This window comes from Nyctibius grandis, chromosome 1 (genome assembly GCF_013368605.1).
Source record: "Nyctibius grandis isolate bNycGra1 chromosome 1, bNycGra1.pri, whole genome shotgun sequence".
NCBI lineage: Eukaryota > Metazoa > Chordata > Aves > Nyctibiiformes > Nyctibiidae > Nyctibius > Nyctibius grandis.
The window spans coordinates 47,885,358-47,904,311 of NC_090658.1; the positions used below are offsets into that span (position 1 = coordinate 47,885,358).

General features: G+C 35.8%; 1 protein-coding gene across 6 annotated transcripts in view; it reads right to left on the reverse strand.

Moving 5' to 3' along the window:
• Positions 1-18,954, reverse strand: part of FAM120B (family with sequence similarity 120 member B) — a 51,894-nt gene that overhangs the window by 27,727 nt on the left and 5,213 nt on the right. For all 6 annotated transcript variants that reach the window (XM_068403356.1, XM_068403328.1, XM_068403336.1 and 3 more), the window contains exons 3-6: positions 17,112-17,292; positions 11,082-11,177; positions 4,746-4,918; positions 568-660 (exon numbers count right to left, since the gene is read on the reverse strand). In XM_068403356.1, coding sequence (XP_068259457.1) covers positions 568-660; positions 4,746-4,918; positions 11,082-11,177; positions 17,112-17,292 — 543 coding nt within the window. The remainder of the gene's footprint in view (positions 1-567; positions 661-4,745; positions 4,919-11,081; positions 11,178-17,111; positions 17,293-18,954) is intronic.

Sequence of the window (18,954 nt, forward strand, 5' to 3'; positions counted from 1 at the left end):
AAAAAACAGATTTGCACAGAGTATATAAAAGTTTTAAAAAGAACTCCTGAATAATTACAGAATAGAGTGATCCAAAACGTCTTCACTACAGTGGGCCACATTAGGTAACAAGATATTTTTTCTGGTTAGGTTTATGTTATGTTTATGCTCTCCCACAAGTAGTAATACCAAACTTTATTTTATGTAGTGATTTTCATACAACTTGTATCCCAAAACACTGTACTCCTCAGGAAAAAAGAATGAAGCAATGTTGCAAGACAGGATTCACCATTACAAATTTCCCATCAGCTGGAAGTCTGAAAGCCAAGTCAGGAAGAAACCTGAGACTAATTTGCTCACCCCTAGGACTGCAACCACTAGAAAATGCCCTTTCTATTTTTTTTTTTTTTTACATGATTAACAAATGTAAGTATTCACATGACCCAAGAGCACATTAAAAGCCTACATATTTACCATGACCCTCAGTTCCTATATCTGAAAAACTTAATGCAGAAGAATTTTCCCCAAAAATATTTATAGCAAAGTTACCACAAACATTTTATGTTACTCAATTATTCCAGTCCATACCTGCAAAGCTGCCAGTTGAGCAGCTGACTTCCCTTTGAGACAGAGAATGAGTGCCACAAATGCATTTAAGTCCTCCAGAGAGAGGGTACTGACCTAAAACAGATTAAAAAATATCACATTATCTGAAGGCTCTGAAGAGGACTTTTTGAAAATTGGCTCCTCTTGCTCAAGCACATCAAACTTAAACCAGTGACCTCATGAAGTTATGGCCACCAGGAATGCATTGTCTAGGAAGAGACATTTAAAGAGAACAAAATACTTACTTTCACAACTTGAATTAAGTGCATACCCCAATACCTGTGTATAGGATATATAAGTGGATTTCCACACACCAAACAAAATGCCCACCCTTCATGTATTCCCTTCTCCTCTTCCCTCAGAGTTTCTTAATAACAGGAAATTTCTTCATCTCCATAACACTAAGCATAGTAAAAATCAGATTTAAAAAAAATATAAATTGCTTTATCATCAAGACCCAGAATAAAAAACACCTCAATGAGCCACAGATGTGATGACCATTAGGATTTCCTTCAAATGCTTACACGATTATCTGTTGGAAACTTTAAAAATAATCTAAAATATTTCAATTACCTATTTTAAGCTAAATTTCAGGATTTAACAAAACATATTTGGATTATTTTAGTTTTTTAGGTTACATATTGAAGTAGAAAGAACTCAAAAGTATAAGAAAACTAAAGCTAAAATGTTCAAGTGGGTAAATATAAAGCCGAATTCTAAATTCATGTCAAAGTTCACTCTAATACTTCTATCAGAAAAGGGAGAATGGCGGTATTTACTGTTGTGAAAAAATATTCTGAGATTCTATAGAGGCATATGGTCACCTTGGGAGAAAGACAGTGCCTCTAGACCAGCTGGTCTGATTCCCTGACAGTACCAGTCCAGTTCTGATCACTTCCTTCCTCTTACAAAAAACCTGTAGCTTATACATGTGCACAAAGACCAAATATCTGTTACAAATGTTGAGGCTGTAAAGAGGGCTCTAAATGAGATCCATAAAGCATTACAATTTTTTATCAATTGGAACTTGAGGGAAGGTTTCTCTTGCAAAGTGCAGTTAAAAGACTGCCTAAAACTCTGCATTGCTTTTCTTTCAACAGCTTGATTTTCAGGGAATGTTGTGTATATCCCATTTCAATCCATTGAATTTCTATTAAGGCTATTAAAAATCAAAATAATCAAAAATCAAAAAGTGACAGAAAAATGAAGGAGAGAAAAATTACAAAAAAATATTGATGTAAATCAATAGAAAAAGAAAAAAAACACTAAGAAGCCATCTATAATTAATTCATTCATTTATTTGCTTGGGAGGAGTAATCCACTTTTCTCCTCAAGATAAAAATTATTCAACCACTATTGAGAATTTTTTTTTTGATCAGGTCTTGCTGCTTATCCCACTGTAAAACACTTTGCCCTCTATGACTCTGTTAAAACTTGCATAAAGGGACAATAATGTGAGGGGTATCAGAAAAGTTTTAAGCTTTCAAAATGCTCCTTGGTATTCATTAACTTCACCTGGCTGCTAAGATCTGATAATGGCTCTACTTTACCCTGTATTTCAAGTCAGGTGTCACCTTTGTGTAGATGGCAAGAAGAGAAGTTTACTAAACCTGTACATTTTATACATTGCAGTAACAGAAAAAGCGACTTTCATCTACAAAACAGTTCTTAATACTTGCACAATTTTGTCCTAAGAAAAGTAAGTCAAAGATTGCTTGCAAGTAAAACAGCAAGGAAATGCCCCCAACAGAGCAGATAAGCCAAAATGCTTACAAATGTCAAAACACTACTTCAGAGAAATATTTTATTCAGTAACCGAACTTGGTGAGTTATTACACTTCCATTGTCAGATTTCTTCCAAAACTGTAAGAGCTGAAAGACTAACTTCCCCTTTCTTTGGAGGCTCCACAGTTTGATATTTGAACTCATTCACTCTCTTCCCTAACTTTAAAGACAGACCTATTATTTTGTATTTTTTTCACTATTTTTGTTCTTAATTTGGAGGATATTCGAAAAGTACCCTCACTGAAAAGATTACTCTTCAAATCAACACTTTCCTTATATAGTTAAGATTTGCTTATTGGAAATTTTTTCTCACTTTAAAAAAAAATGCATCTCAAGTTTTCATTAAATACTTGCACATAAATTTTGAGGAAGCCAGACAGGTTAGTTGGTATGCTGGTTCCTGGAAAAAAACTAAGTTTTAGGTTAGATTAAATTATAAGTAATGAAATTTTTAAGAAGTTTATTTCTCCCTCATATGAGCTGAAGGAAATAATGTTAGCCTGCTTCAAGGCAATCTACGATTCCTCAACTTAAATCACCTTCCCTCTCTAATACAATTGTAAGACTAAAGTATAAAGACAAGACAAGAATTAGACCACAGTTAGACAAGCATTGTTTTCTCAGCTATAAAACAAACGGAAGCAGTATGGCCAGCTCAAAGCATGGTTGCTGACACTCTTGCTCTAATGTTTTCCTCTCAAACACCCCAAGAAAACAAATGGACAGTACCAAAGAACTAATCAAAGTTTAAAACAACTCAGCAATGAAAAACATCTAAATTCAAATCAATTCTCTACTCTGGTTCACAGGGTAGACTGTAACAGTGCAACTCAGAGGGCAGAACAGAATCAGGAAAACTGGACAGGTGTTGAGAAAGTGGCACTGCCATGAAAAACCTTCCATCAAACTAAGTCCTTTGCATGATGCCTCTGCTATTATTCTTGTTGAAAACATGAGCTGCAAAACTGTTTTGATCTCTGTTTTTAACACTAGCCATTGGATAATAAGTTCTGAAAACCATATCCCTAACAAGCTTTTTTTTTCCATTTTATTAATAGGCTGTGATCAAGGCTCAGTAAATCCACTTTTCTGTAGGTGTGCTGTCCTGTTACTCCTCTTCTTCAGCCCACCAAAGAAATCCTTCTCAAATAATTTAGTAATCATGCTATGAAAGGGTGTACGATAGCACAATAAATAAACGAAAGAGTGAAAATAGATAAATAAATGAAACAAGTGATTTCATATCCAAATATGAAAAAAAATTAAAGTATGTTTAAAGTTAAGTACATGATATGTATCTTGCTGAATGGAAACCACATGAAATGATGTTTAATGAGTTTCATCTTCAAAAAACTTTCCATTTATATTCTGCTATACAAAAATTAAAGAAAAAAAAAGAGCTATATGGATCATTTGTATAATTCCCATATGTACTTCCCCAATGCATTGTCTAAGTTTGAACAAACACGTATGAAGAAAAAAGAAAGCAAAAGTCAGGGAGAACTTGTTTTCATGTGTCACACACCAGTATAAATCTGTTGAGGAAAGTGAAGTCTGAAAAAGCAAAACAAAAGCCAAAATGCAGTTCAGTGTTTATCAGATTAGACAGTGCAACTCTGATTAAACTCAGTGCAACAGAGTTTATCAGATTAGATAAAGGCACTGTAATTTTCTCATCCTCAGAGAGGAAAATCTGCTTGTGAGATCAGCATTTGAAAGGTGGCAAGTACAGACAATATATTAAATACCTAAGAGAAATGTAAATAATGAAGCAATACTGTATTTAATCTTGTGTTCCTTTTCATTACAATTAGGGTAGTCTGCAGGCTGCCAAATGTTTGGAATTATAACAGAACTGCTACATAATGATCACCTATTACTCAGAATTTAATGAAAAGAGCCATATCCTCAGTTCTGGCTTGAAACTGAGTAGATTGACAAGATGGTGTGAAAAAGTAGTGAGAGCTGACTAAATATTTATATTGTCTGTTTGCACAGCCTGCATAGTCACCTGAGGGAATGTCTTTTGATGACACAAAGGAAACACAAAAAGAGAAGCTTTAATTTGCAAACAGGACCCAAAAAGTGGGGGAAATCCCTCAGTTTATACTCCGTTAAACTGCCCAAGGGGCTTTTTCATGGGCTTGTGAGAGCTATGATTAACTACTAAAAAAACCCAAGTGTTTCTTGAACAGGATGATGCATGTTAAATGGAGTAATTAAAAATACTGTAATGCAATACTATTATATTTGATCAACTATGCCTAGAGTAAAGATTAAGAGAAAAATCCAGCACAGGCTAGCAAGAAACAGTTTATTCGCCAATCACATCTATCAGGGCTGACAGCTGAAGAAAAAGCAATTGTCCCAGTTACCTGCATCATAAGATAGGTCAGCAAGCAGCAGAATGCTGCAACAGGTGCTTCTAGAGCTTGCAGCTCTTCCATCCCATCCCGAACGTGAAAGCATGCCAGAAATGTATTATACCGTTGCTTTTCCATGTCAGGTCCTTTGGCAAACCACAGTGTTTTCAAATTAGGTGTTCCACCTACAAAAGAAATCCATTATTTTATCTTGGCAGCAACAAGATAAAACATGCCTACCTTATTACAATGTGAAAGGAAACAACTGGTCTGCTCTTGGCACTGGCAAGGACCACAGAGTTGAAAATAAAATGTATTTGACAAAACCTGTCATTTGACAAAAAAATTAACAAAAATATTAAGGCCTGTAATTTAAACAAATTGTACTGAATACAGGCATGTTTAAGCAGAGTGGACTGAATTCATTTGTTACAATATAGACAACTTTGAGACATCAAGCTTTTACCCTCTGCAAGAACAAAGTTTGCCTACAAGTGTGTCCTTTCCCTTGGGGATCCACAGCATTAAATGAGGTTAGCTTCATCACAAAAGAGTGATCCAACAGAAAACAACCATATCTGTTTCTTCTCTCCCTCTCTCTCTCCTAGAACTAGTGTTATCAGGGGTCCTTGAAGGATCCTCGCGTTGCCTCCCTTATAACCACCTGTTTTAATGAACAAACTGGTCACCTATGCCATTTGCTGGCAAACATGCATTCTCCACAAAACACTGTGTTGGTATGACTCCTCTGCAGTAGGTTCCAGTTTGGGAATAAAAATCAAGGCTATGTGGTATTTTGCACTCCCTAGGCTACTGTATGAAACGCTGTTTCAAACACACAAAAAAGAACCATCATCAGTTATGTATAATGTACCTTTCCACACTTTCTATAACATCATTCACCCTGGTCTCTACATCCTTAATATCTACGTCATGTTGCCATCTCCCAGCTTGTGATATGCGTGAACTAATGTAAAATTTGCTCCCCATTTAAATTACATTTAATCCATTATCAAAATAAACACTAATGCACATGAAATAACAGAACAGCTAACTGGTTATGCCTAAGAATCCCAGTTAAAGACAGAGCCCTCCCATAAAGTACTGCTGCTTCTCTAGTTTAAATAAAACAAGGTGTGAATTTTAAATGTGGACTACATTGGGTAACACCTTTTCTTTTTTGTGTGACACGCAGCAGCTGTAGTCCAGTTAGGAACACTTGGTGATAATAAATGGTTAAAGTGACAAGGTGCTGAAATCTACATTGATGATGTTTACTTAACCAAGAAAGCCCATTAACCAAATGGTACTAATTCTTTGGAGAGGGGGAAACTAGAAGAGAAGTTAGTATTTTCTTTCTTCGTCTCCCTGATGGATGTTTCTTTTACTATTTTTAAGACTAATTCTCCCATCAAAAGTTTTAACCATGTAAAGGACTACCATCATACAATCTGTAAGTTTCTAACCTTATTTTGTAGGGAAATATATATATTAAGAAAAAATACCCATTGCTTGATTGGAGTTAGAAATGCAGGTTCGTGATAACACAAATACTGGCAGTGAGCGGGTCAGTACAGACAGCATAGTAAGACTCCGATTACTGATTCTGATACTGGTAATTGCTGCCTTAAGAAAAAAAAAACCCTGCAGAGATTGACTTCCAGGAAGAAAAGCAAATACAACATGCATAAAAACAAAACAAAGCCAACTTTTCCTACCAAGGCTAAGCAACTTTAATGTGTGAGACTTTCTACATGGGTAAACTCAAATAGTTTTGATGGCTTCTGCTTTCCAGAATGTTCCAATCAGCTGCATATGAAGAGATACACTGAGAATCAGTTAAAGGAAAGTACTCTTTCCATCTGTACAGTTTTTTTTTAAATGAATTGCATCCAGGGGTATACCTAATAATAGAAATCCTTCTTTCCTCAGAGTAAAACCATGAACTACATCAATAATCAAGATTACATATCTATATTGAGAGAGCTCGACAAAAAATTCAAGACATCTCTTCCATAAACAGTTTCTTATACTTTCAGAAACAACATCAACTTGCGCCTGGGAAAAAGAGGTACTGATGAATTATGAGTTATTTACTCTGGGAAAGAAAACTTGACGCTATCTCCTTGTGGAACATACCAACCAAAAGGATTATTTTTCTGAAAGGATCTCTTCTACAAGTAATTAAATTCCATGTAATACCCAAGAGCGAGCCATTCTATTAACCCTTAAATGAAAGAAAAGTAAAACAAAGAAACAAATACGCTGAAGTTTAATGACTCTCCCATCATGTGCACAGTCAACAACAGACCTAAGATTCATATACAGTAGACCACCAAAACTGTTCTCTGCTCTAGTTACATGCTCACTATATACTTTACAGCAATGAGAAAACACTCCTGAAAAAAGAAATTTACTTGGATAGGAAGGAGAAATACTTTACTTTCTGAACACAACTAAATATTTACTAAATTAAGCTAAAAAAAACCCCAAACTGACTAACAAAAGGGAAACAGAACAAAACATACTTAGATATATAAAATTGATATATCTTTACTGTAAAGATTAGCCATGAGAAAATTATATATTCTACTGGGGCCGTAGCAACCACAAGTTCCTATGAACTACAGAGATACTCAGGCCCTGCATATGCTTACGGTTATTCTCAGCACGCACAAAACTGTGTGAAAACCATATGCAGTACTATGTAAACTGTAGTCCTTGGGAACTCCAAGAAGAAGAGCATCACAAAGACCTCCATGGAGGTCAAGAGATACTACTTGCCTAAACACAAAAACAGACAACCAACAAATTCAGCGAAAAAGCACTGATTGAATTTTTTCCTTTTTCCTTTTCACTCACACATTTAAAGACATTGTCATACAGAAAGTATCACGATAAACAAGAGCACTTCAAGGGAACACATAAATATTTATTTCATTTGTTTGAACTTCAATAACGGATTTATGAATATGCAATGCATGCAAAAGTTGTGGAATGCATTAATACTATGATATCGTTGAACTCAAGGCTGATACAAAGGTGATCCTCACATTCATACCAACTTAAAACATGTCATCATTGTGTATATAGATAGGAATCTATAATATTAACTGTTCATGTATATTTGAAGTAACGACTACTGAAATTTCATTTTATAACACCAGTAACAGAACTTAAACACTTCATCGTTTCACATGCTCATGTAAATACTGAGCAATAAAAATAAGTTTATAAAGATGTACTTGCTAGGAACACTCAGCATTAACTTGTCAACAACTGTGGCCAATTTTAAAGATGCCATAAACCTAAATGTCAATTAAATCTGACTATTAAAGAAGCATTCCAGAGACAGCATTTTGAACATAAGCATATTCATGACATATTCCTGGAAGATGCAATGATTAGAATACTGCAAGTACATCCAAACTCCTGTGGTACGAAGCTACAATATCCTACACATTTTCAGAAATAAAATGAAAAGCAGAACACATACATTTCCAGTAAAGACTTTAAAACTTCCTCTGTTTCATATAAACTGCACACATATCAGATAGATCTGCTATGTTCACAAGATATGGATGTTAAACAGTATTTTCTTGGATCATAGATCTTCTAACAAAATTCATTTCTTAGAGACATTTTTTATTAATTTAAGTGCTGCTCTGTCAATGTATGGGAAACATCATGATCACATTCATTCAACTGAAAGGAAACATTCTAGAAGGGAGAAAGAGAGACAGAATGCAAGCAAGTGCAGATGCTAATTCAGAAGACTCTCTCAAGATAAATACAGATACATAATACACCCTATATTTTAAATATAGTTTAAGCTATCATCTTACAGCCTTTGGGATTCGATATTTCATTTTTAAAAAAAAGCTAACAGTCTATCACCTGCAAGCTTTTCAGATGTAAGACAGCTCTGCTGTTTTATACACATTCAAAAAATAAGTGGGAATTCTATTTTTTTTTTAAGATCAATGCGAAATTTAAAATATTTATGGTTATGCACACTATAGTTCAAAGTTCATATCAAATATTCTTTCTTCAGAAATTTTAATCTAAATCAAATTTAACAGTCAGGATTTCCCATATATTTTCAGTACACTTCTAAAGTAGTTGTGATGATGAGGTTATCATTTTTTCCAAAAAAGATAAAACAAAGAACCTTCCCAGATTAATTGCACCTGTGATTTTTCAAATAGTTTCTAGTAAGGTTTTTTCTCTTTTTGAGTAACCTGATCTTGATGGACAGCTTTGAACTCTAACTTCCTATAACAACTTCTTTAAATTTAGCTCTAAATATGATCCCTGTCTGAAAAATGTGATGCGCTGTTGAGAACCTTATTTGGTGAATTAGAAAGTCATGCTGTGGAAAATAAAAGATGCATGAGCGAATGTAAGGCATACAAATATGGACTGCAAAAATTTTAGAAAAATATTTGTTCGCTGAAGGAATGACAACAGAGCACTAAAAATAAACACTAGAAGTCGTTCTCCCCTTTTTTAATAGTCTGCGTGAACAGCCTTTCATTACTGAGTTAGTAAAGATTATGGCTGAGAAGATGCTGTTTTTATAAACTCCTCTTATGTGGTTGCTATAAACAAACAAACATATTGATTTAAAATCCTGTTTATTGTCAACATGAAGGTGGGTTCTATGTGTAACATGTTTGCAGAGCAGTAGAACCAGAGTACATGAGATTAACTGGATTCCTCTCCAGAAAGGGAGGAAGGTACTATATTACCTGAGAAGGAAAGTTTCACAACAATAAATACAGTATATTTGCCATGCAAACTGAAATGTAACTACATAGGTATGGATTATACTTCGTTGAGTTTTGTTTGCTTATTTTACAAATGCATGTTCCCGGACCATTGTATGCTGAAATAAACCAGTTGTACAGGACAGAGTGATCAATTTTTACCCTGCATATTCATACCCATTTGGAAAATTTCACAGCATTTTCATGCTGTCATCAAGTCAGTTAGATAATCACTCTGCTAATATTGTATCGGGGTACTGGACAGCGAAACTACTGTATATCAAATGAAACCTTGTTTGTGATTTGTCTGTATAACTCATTTCTTTCTAAACAGTTCCTTATAAGAGGATATTGAAAAGGCTGATATCTAAAGAGCAACTGTTTTTCTTTCATCCTTGAAGACTCTCATTAAATATATGAGTTTAAAATATGAAGACACACGTACAATCTTAGGATACCTTAAAAGAAAATTTACTATAAACCTAGAAAATTAAAAACAAGTAGATTCTACAGCAATCCCTAACAACAAAAAAAAAAAAGTGCATGCATTTCAACAACTTCTGAATCTGGATTTAGACCAGATCAGAACAAGGACTGCTACAGAAAGTTCTGAGTACTGAGGGAAGAAGTGCTGGTAATTACTCTCAAAAAGTTGTCGATAATAATTTTTATTACCAAGATATCAATGGTGTTGTATATCAATGGAACTAGTTCATTTCATACGAAAGACTAAAAAAACCTCAGAGCTCCTGATCCACGTGATAGCAGATGCTAGACAGAGAGAGAGGTGTGAAAGTAGACAGAGGGGTTATGACTACAAGAGCATGGACAAATGAACAATTAGAACAATTTTCCCTCTGAAACAACAAAATTGATACAGTACTGTTTACTTCGTATCCTAAACTTGTATTGCATGATACAATTTAGCAATAAAGAGAGGAGGGACATATACAGTGCCCAATCTTTTCACTAAAGCGTGATACTTCCTCATAAATGTAACACATTCCTCATAACAGTAATTTCACTAAGAGTGTTCATGAATGTGTCCTTTACCAAAGGAAAGAAGATAAAACCACACAAAACACTTGATGCTTATGACAGTAGAAACAGCTTCACAGAAACAGATAGCCTAATTATTTTTTTATTGAAAGCTGGATTATCTTTTTGCGTTGTCACAGTTGATCTAAAAATGGCTCTTTTTTATATTCTCTGCCAGTCTTGTTAACACATTCTCTCAAACAGCTTAATAGAAGAATTTTAATACGCCCCTACACACCACTTCTCCTGGCCTCAAAGCAGTATTTAGAATCTGTAAGAAATTGTTTGCATTTTAGAACTGATGTTTGAATTAGCACTGGGTTTAACAAGACATAGTAATAACATGTAGCTCCAAGCTGAATCCTATTATAATTACACAGGGTAATTAAAAGCAATTAGAGGCATGTAGCATTTCTACTTCAGCTCCTTGTTCTCCACAGCCATTTTGGATTCCATATGAAACATGTGATGATGAATTGTCTAACCTGATTTTAGTCATGCTATTATTTCAGTTCAGATTTAAACACATCTTTAATTTTACCTAGAATAGAAGGTTGTACAGGTTGTATCAGCTCCGGCTGCTGAAGAGGATTTCCAAAATAGACAAACCACTCTTTTACCAAAGGACAGGCTCCACCTAAAAAAGACAGAATTGGGTCAGTGAGTCAAATGCAAGTACTGAAACTAGTGTAAAAGTTGGAAGCAGTGGTGATGAGGATTCTAAAGTAACAGAAGGCACTTCATAATGACTTGTTTGCTCAGCTCTTTAAAAACAAAACAAGAAAAATTAGTTTTAGTATCTTTATGACAAATCATCAGAACAAATGAAGAGAGTTTGAATTATGTACTGTAAACATGAGTTTGGAGCTGGGAACTGCAGCCAAAAATGTAAGTACAAGAGTCTGCTGAAAGCATTCTAAAATGGCTTTCAGCCAATTTTAGGCCTTCCCATTCCAAGGCAGTTCAGGAAGCTGTGGAGGCATCTGGCATAGCTTAGGGACCTACATGAGCTACCTCAGTCTCTCAGGGCTGTCACACTGCCACATATGCAGGCAGTCCTTAATATGATTCTCCTACCAATTTGCCCTGACATTTCCTGTGTCATGGTTTGAGACAAAATCTTTATAAGGAGGCCTTGATGGCTATTTGAAAGCTGACAGCAATGGAGTCATCCCACTGTAGATGCAGAGCATTTATAGCCCATTGTTCCAGACCTTTTATCTAGTATAAAGAGATTGTTTATGCATAATAGCTCAAGTGGATTCCTAGCCCCTAACCTCAACTCTGCCCCACCCCCCAGTAAAAAGTAGAGTGCCTCTTAAATTAAAATTTCACTACTTGAGTTGTGCATCTAACTACTCAATGCTTTAAAAAAAAAAACACAAATGAAAATACTCTCAGAAAACACACAGGCGTTTAAGAATTTCTGAAATGCAGTCTATCCAATTTCCAGTCAGCTCATAATCATTCCAATGCAAGCCTTCATTAAAAAAAATAGAACCGTTATCATTGTTATAAATGGTGCTTCTGCATTCTGTCCAGATTTTGCTTATGGTAACCATGTCATAGTGCCCTAAATTTCCACTCTCTGTAGTCTGGTAAACAGTATGAAGTAAATAGATTTAGCTAGTCCTGGGCACTTGGAATAGTGTTTTCAAATCTTTTCCAGGCAAATCTCAAACCTTTTTTTTGTCCTTCCCTTGTCCCTTCCCAGATTCACAGAACTGCATCTCTAATTCCTTCCAGCTCTCACCCAGTGCTGAAGCCACTGTTCTTAAAAATTCCTGCCTTTTATCATCAATTCCAATCACCCTGCACTTTATTGCACAAGTATTTCTGATGCAACATTATGAACCCTAATAAAAAACTTCACCTAGCTTAAACAAAACAAATCTCTCCAACACTCCCCTTTCCTCCACCACCCCAAAAAGTTTGGTCGCATTAATTTCCTGATCTCGTTCATAGCTCAACACTGAAAATAACTGTTGGCCTGAATGAACGTGTAGTGTGCTATTGTGCAAGGGCAGAAATTCCTCAGATGGAGTTCTAGTGTCAGGGATAAGAGAGGGGGGAAAGAACATGACAAAATCTGTTTTACAGCCCTGCTTCTTCTTCCTTCCTTACCCATGGACCTGCAGCGCAAAGTCCCAGTAAAGGTGAGGGACTGAAGAACCAACAGCTATTTCATGAACAACACCCTCCAATTTAATATCCCAAAATCACTTTCACAAACATTCTGATGTTTTAGCATTCTGTTTTAAGACTTATTATGTAAATTGCTCTGCTTTATTCAATCTATTCAGCTTACTCAGCCTCCCAAATTTTAGCCTGGCTTCTTAAGGAAGCAAGCCTAATACAATTAGGACATCTGTCTTATCATTAATTCATGGATGCACTGCTCTGTTTCAACTAAATCTGACAGAGGAGAGAGACTTCAAACGTATCAAATTCCTAAACATTTTGTGAAACTGGTGACTCAGCTGACAGAGGGATCCTCTTAGGGCACCAACTGAAAGAAAGGCAGGAAAGTCAAGTTGCCTGTTGTATACGAATGCACTGGATGGCAAATTAATACACAAATAGCTATGGAAGAGCTAGAGCTGAATAAAAAGGTAGATGGGATCTGGGGAGAGCAGGAGGCAATAGAGAATGTGCTTGAGAACACCATATATTGCAGGAGGGAGTTGTCAAGGACATGGGGAGAAGCTAAGAGGATTCTAGGAAGAAGCATGGAAATATAAAAGCTTTGCTGAGGGGAAGCTGGTGGGGAGAGTCAGAGTTCCGCAACTCACAGAACAACTTATCAAAATGTCTCTTGATTGCAAATGCCAGTGAAATACTATTTTTACATCACCCACCGAGCTCAAGCACAGTAAAAAGATAATTCAATAGGAAACCTCTAGTTTTGTTCTTTTAATGTATGTGAATGTTGGTACAGGAGGTAGCACCACATCAGCTGAGTGCTTTTCACTATTATAGTCCATTAGTAACAAAAGTATATTACTGTTCACATCAGTAGCCAAATAAATATAGCTGAAAGCAAGGTCCTGCAAACTGACAGCACATTAATATACCAGGAACAAAATGGAGACATGATTACTAAATGCCAATCCTCCCTGCATGGAAACATCTCTGGAAAAAAACAGTAATTTTTCAAACTTTTTTTCCCCACAGTGCACATACAGAATATCACCAGTGAAATTCAAAAAATAGCATTTTCCTTTGTTTAAATAGATTCTGAACAACCTGTGGAAGCACTGCTTAGGCAACCTAAGGAAAATTTCAACTATCTGCAAAACACCAAAACATGAGACAGCTGGAAACACTGCTATGTGTGCTCCTCTACACCTGCAACAATGCCAGCCCTCCTGAGTGGTCACTGGTGATAACCGGCAAAAATTCTGCTAATGGACTGCTTTTGACAGTGTCAAAGGGAGGGTCAGTCTGGCCTGCTAATGTTAGAACTGGGAGTGACGCCAGGACTTCCAGGAGCTGGCCACGGGCTTAGGGTACATTACATAACCTCCTAATTGGCAACAGTCACGCAGGTACCGGTATTTCCACGGACAGTGCTAGTGCCAATACCTGCCGGCTTTGTTCTGAACTCTCTGCACACAAAAGAGCAAGCTTGGCTGGCCTATCAAGGTACATTATTTACTGTTATTTTCCCCTCCTTCCTGAATTTTTCCAATAGTACGGTTTTTCTAGGAAAGACGCTAAAAGTTTATAATTTATATATAACTATATGCAATATTCCATGTAATGATCAGAAATAGCTCAATTAAATTACAAAGATACTTTTAAAATACATAGGCAACAAATGTGATATTATCAGGATCACCGTCAACCCCCTATTTATTTTTGTAGGGTCAAAAATAAGGCTGTGATTCTAGCAACTTTTCCATGAGCAAAGGTATGGACATGCTTACCATATACCAATCTATACCCGAGGCATAGCTTCATGAGCAATTCTTTCAAGCAGCACTGCTAACTTTTACAGGCGACCACTTGCTCATTCCCACTCTCTGCCATTCCTTCAGGCTGTTTCACCACAGCTGTTTGTGGCTACACAGAGAGTCACATGGGGAAACAGAACCAGGTTAGTTACCTGACTGCAAGAAAGGCATGGAAGAGAGAGAGGAGCTATTTTCAGTTTCTCAAACTAGGCCACCATGCAGCTGCACAAACAGCTGCACGAGCAGAACTGAAAGGTTGCACAGGGACTGAATGAGTGGCTGTGCAAGGGAATCACTTAAACTGGCACCGACAGCAAAAGAAATGCTTATCACACTATGACTTCAGGCAAAGTGGCATGGTCTATGCGGGTGATTTCAAAGGATATGACAGCATTCAGCTCCTACGGATTCTTGGGTCTCTCAGGCACCCTTGGAAATCTCAACCTAGACATTCAAAACTAGCAGTTTCTTGTTTCAGGGTGGAGGAAACAGTTTACATTATTTTTAACTTGTTTTTACTAAAATTGTAACCACTGCTTTTACTAAATGTTGGCTGCTTTGCTATCCCTATTTAACAGTAAACAAGCGGATTTTCAAACTTCAAAGGGGTCAGTTTCTAACACCGGAATCTTGTAATTGAGGGATCCTAAGGAATAAAACCTAACGCATACCTCTCCACTGCAAACGTGGAACATCGTGTAGAGATAGCTAAGTTAGCTTCAAATGAGCTACATCAGCAACTGTTTCACAATGGCAGCAGACTCCACATGGACTAATCTAGTTGGTTGACTCCTTCCAGTAAACTCCATTTTAATGCTAATCCAAAGTAATTCCACATTATATTACAATCTACATACAGTGTAGGTTAATTCTTCCCATTCTACCCCTCATCGAATCACAAAAAACAGTCAACTTGACCTATCTGAGGAAAACTGGCAAAGGATTCTACTTACTTTGTAAAGAATAAAACTTCCTTGTAGGTCTAGCAGCAAATTCATAAAAAATAATGCTGACATTTACTTATGAATTCCCATATAGACTCTGATTAAAGATCTACACGCTTGACTTTGAAGCAACTATTCACTGGAATAAAATACCAACCCATGAACTACTACAAGTGACATGGTTAAAGCAGTTAGATACCTGCACTAAAAATGCAGATTTAATAGGAATGTCCATGCAGACACACTCTACCTACCTTTCTTGAAGGGTTAAGGATTGAGGGTGCACTATGATTTACTTTAGAAAATTTTCTCTGGAATTTGAAGCATGAACTGAGAACAAATAATACATGTTATCTGTGGTTTTATTCTAAAATCGCTTTCTTAAAAGAAGACGTCTTTCATGTCCAAATTTCATTTTCAATAAGATTCTAAATTAATGTTTCTGTATTTCAGCCCTAATCTTCTTCATCTGAGTACTACAAACACTGTAACACAAATGCAAATCTGCCTACTACCCTGCCATCTCACAGCAACAATTGTTAATTAGAAGTTTTTGGTCTGTGTGTTTCTGAAAACATCAATGAATATCCTGCTTCTTAGAGGAACAAACAAAACCCAACCAAGTTATAATTGTCTACAAAATTTAGAGGCAGTAGGCCGAAAAATAAAAAATGACAGATGTGCATGATTACTGCTGAGACTTTTGTTACTCTCTCCAAATGACTATGTAAACTCTGATTAAGTTTTTCCTATTTTTTTTTCCTATTATGGCACAACTTCAACCTCTAGTTGCTGAAGGAAGTCAGGTACTTAATTACCTTTCTGTGCCTTTCTAAGCACATAGTTCGAGTATTAGGTTTGATGGCGGTGCACTTTCATCAATGAAATGTAAAGTGATTATCAAGGAGAAATCAACATATTAAAAAGAATAAAAGTTCAGTACATTTTAAATTTTCAACTCACTGCCTAAAAGACACTGTAAAGCTAAAGATAGCATTTAACTAATGGAAGTCTTAAGAACATAAAATTTGTCCAAAGATGTGAATAAAAAATTTTCTGTCTTAAAGCAGAAGAATGGAAGGACAGATATATTTATACCTGCTACAGAATCTGTATATAACACTGGATAAAGAAATCATATTTTCTTGCACTTTCATGAAAGAACTAATAATCACTGGCATGACTACTTGCATTTGTATTACTACAGTAACTATACTGGACTATCCACTGTTCTTAAAATTGCAGACTTAAAATCAACAGAGGGTAGAAGTGTAACAGTACATTACTGTTTTGCAGAAGTGTATTACAACTCACTAATTCATCAGGAGCTACACTTATCAAAGCAACATAAGGTTTCATATCCTCTCAAAATTTTAAAATCTTCTAAATGTCAATGTTTTGCTCAATCTTTTGATCATTAACACCTTTCACAACTTCCCATTTAACAAAGAAAAAAAACACCGATTTTTAAAAATCTCTTTAAATGCATGTAGAAAAACTGCAAATTCATTGTCACATTTTCTCTTGATTCCTTAAGAAGTACACTTCAGCTGCCCACAGTTTTTATCCTAAATGCCATGCTGATGTAGCCACCGAAACAATGAACTCAAGATTTCATATTTCAAAATTGAATGTGTACTTGAATAATGGTGTACGTAGTTTAATCCTTACCTTTTCCAGATTCCAGCAAGACAGAATAAATATGTTGACGAGCAGGGCGGTAGATAAGTGCCTGTCCAGGAATCTCTGTATCACATTCATCTTCCAAAGAGTTGCTGCACTCAATCTCTCCATTACTGAGGATATTGAAGATTGTATAGTTTTCAGATCGGATATGCTGTTCTTTAGCTAACTGTTTGTTCAAAGAAGTAAAAAAGTATTATCTCCAAAATTAGGAAGGATAAAAAGGTAACAAAATGTATTCACTCTTGGAGGAAATAGTACTTTCTCTATCAGTGGAAATGGAGGGAATGGCCAGGGAGGGAACAAGTGCTTTTTCAAATAACAGCAGTATAGGATATTTTCAGACATCTGTCTTTTTGTGGTCAGGAATCCCCAGGAAACCCGTCATTGTCTTTTTTAGCCCCTCGAGTTCTTAAAACTTGGGGTTTTTAACGTCATTTTTTTAGAGAGTAATTATTCTTAAAATGAATTCTAAATTTAGACATGGAAAGATGAGCTGCCTTCGTTTAGTCACCTGAAAACGTATCTTCCCTCTTTAAATAGTGAGTGAAGGCATGACAAAACCCAAACTTTTTATTTTATTGCAAGATGAACTACATAAGACAGCTCCATTTCTTTCCTGAGCTGACTTTGTGTAGTTTACACTGTGGTGAAATTAGACTATTTCTGATTTACACCTACAGTCAGCTAGAAAGTTATGCTCTTCTTTTCTGAGAGAAGCAGCAACACGAGGCTATGTCCTCAAGGTTGGAACTGAGCTGAGTGTGTCATTTACGTGCAGTTCAGAATATGTGCAAGGTAAGCAGAAATACATATGGGTTTCAAAATATGAAGCAAAGCACACACATTACATATACAAATATTTAAACACCTGTAACAAAAACAAAGGACAAGTTAACATGTCTACAACTTTGACTGTAATTTCCTTGGCCCGGGGACTGTCTTGACATAAGATTTATGTAGCAACAGTGAGGCATTCTTCAATGGAGTTTATAAACATTATTATTTTATTACAGAAGTAGCTCAGCACGACGCTAGAAAACTGCAACCCTTCAAATGAAAGATCAAGCCAAGAAATAATGATCACTTGTCATAAAGACCCCATGGTACATTCTCTTAAGGAGTAAGGATATTACCACTATTGTCCTGGACATAATCCAACCTAGATAATTACATTCTGGCTAATTTTCCCTTGCATTTCAAGCATAAACAGCATTTTTCAACACTTTATTAGGATGTAGGGTTGTTGGCGTTTTTAAATAACGTCTTCTATTTAACCACTACAGTCAAAAGTGATATGTATTGTATCTATGTTTGGTTAATAAAAAAAAACAAATATATCTGCAGTTTAGCTGAAATGAACACTACATAGGTTACAATGTAGTTTTTAAATGTTTTAGAGTCTTTTTAGAAAAGGAAAATGTAAATTCTAGGATTATTTTAGAGTAATATGAGGAAATAGAAAAATACTGTTAAAGAAAATGCTCAAGATAAGTAAAAGAGAGAAAAACCCACCTCTCTATTTGAAGTCTATAGGTACCTAACAAAATACAGAGTAACAGATAGCTAACATAGGGTCTAAAGTACACTACCTCTTATAGATTTTTTTTAATTACATCTCAATACGTTCTCTTAATTGCCATGAATTTACAAACATGTACTCTAGACCTACTACTATTGCATAAACTCTGATGCAAGGTAGCTCAGTTTTCTATCATCAGCCACATAGGCTACCCTAGCAAATGTAGGCAATGTCTCAGAGTAACCCAATCTGACTGTACCATTTCTCACCCCAGCACCAGCACATCTCTGCCCATGTGGGAAGACATAA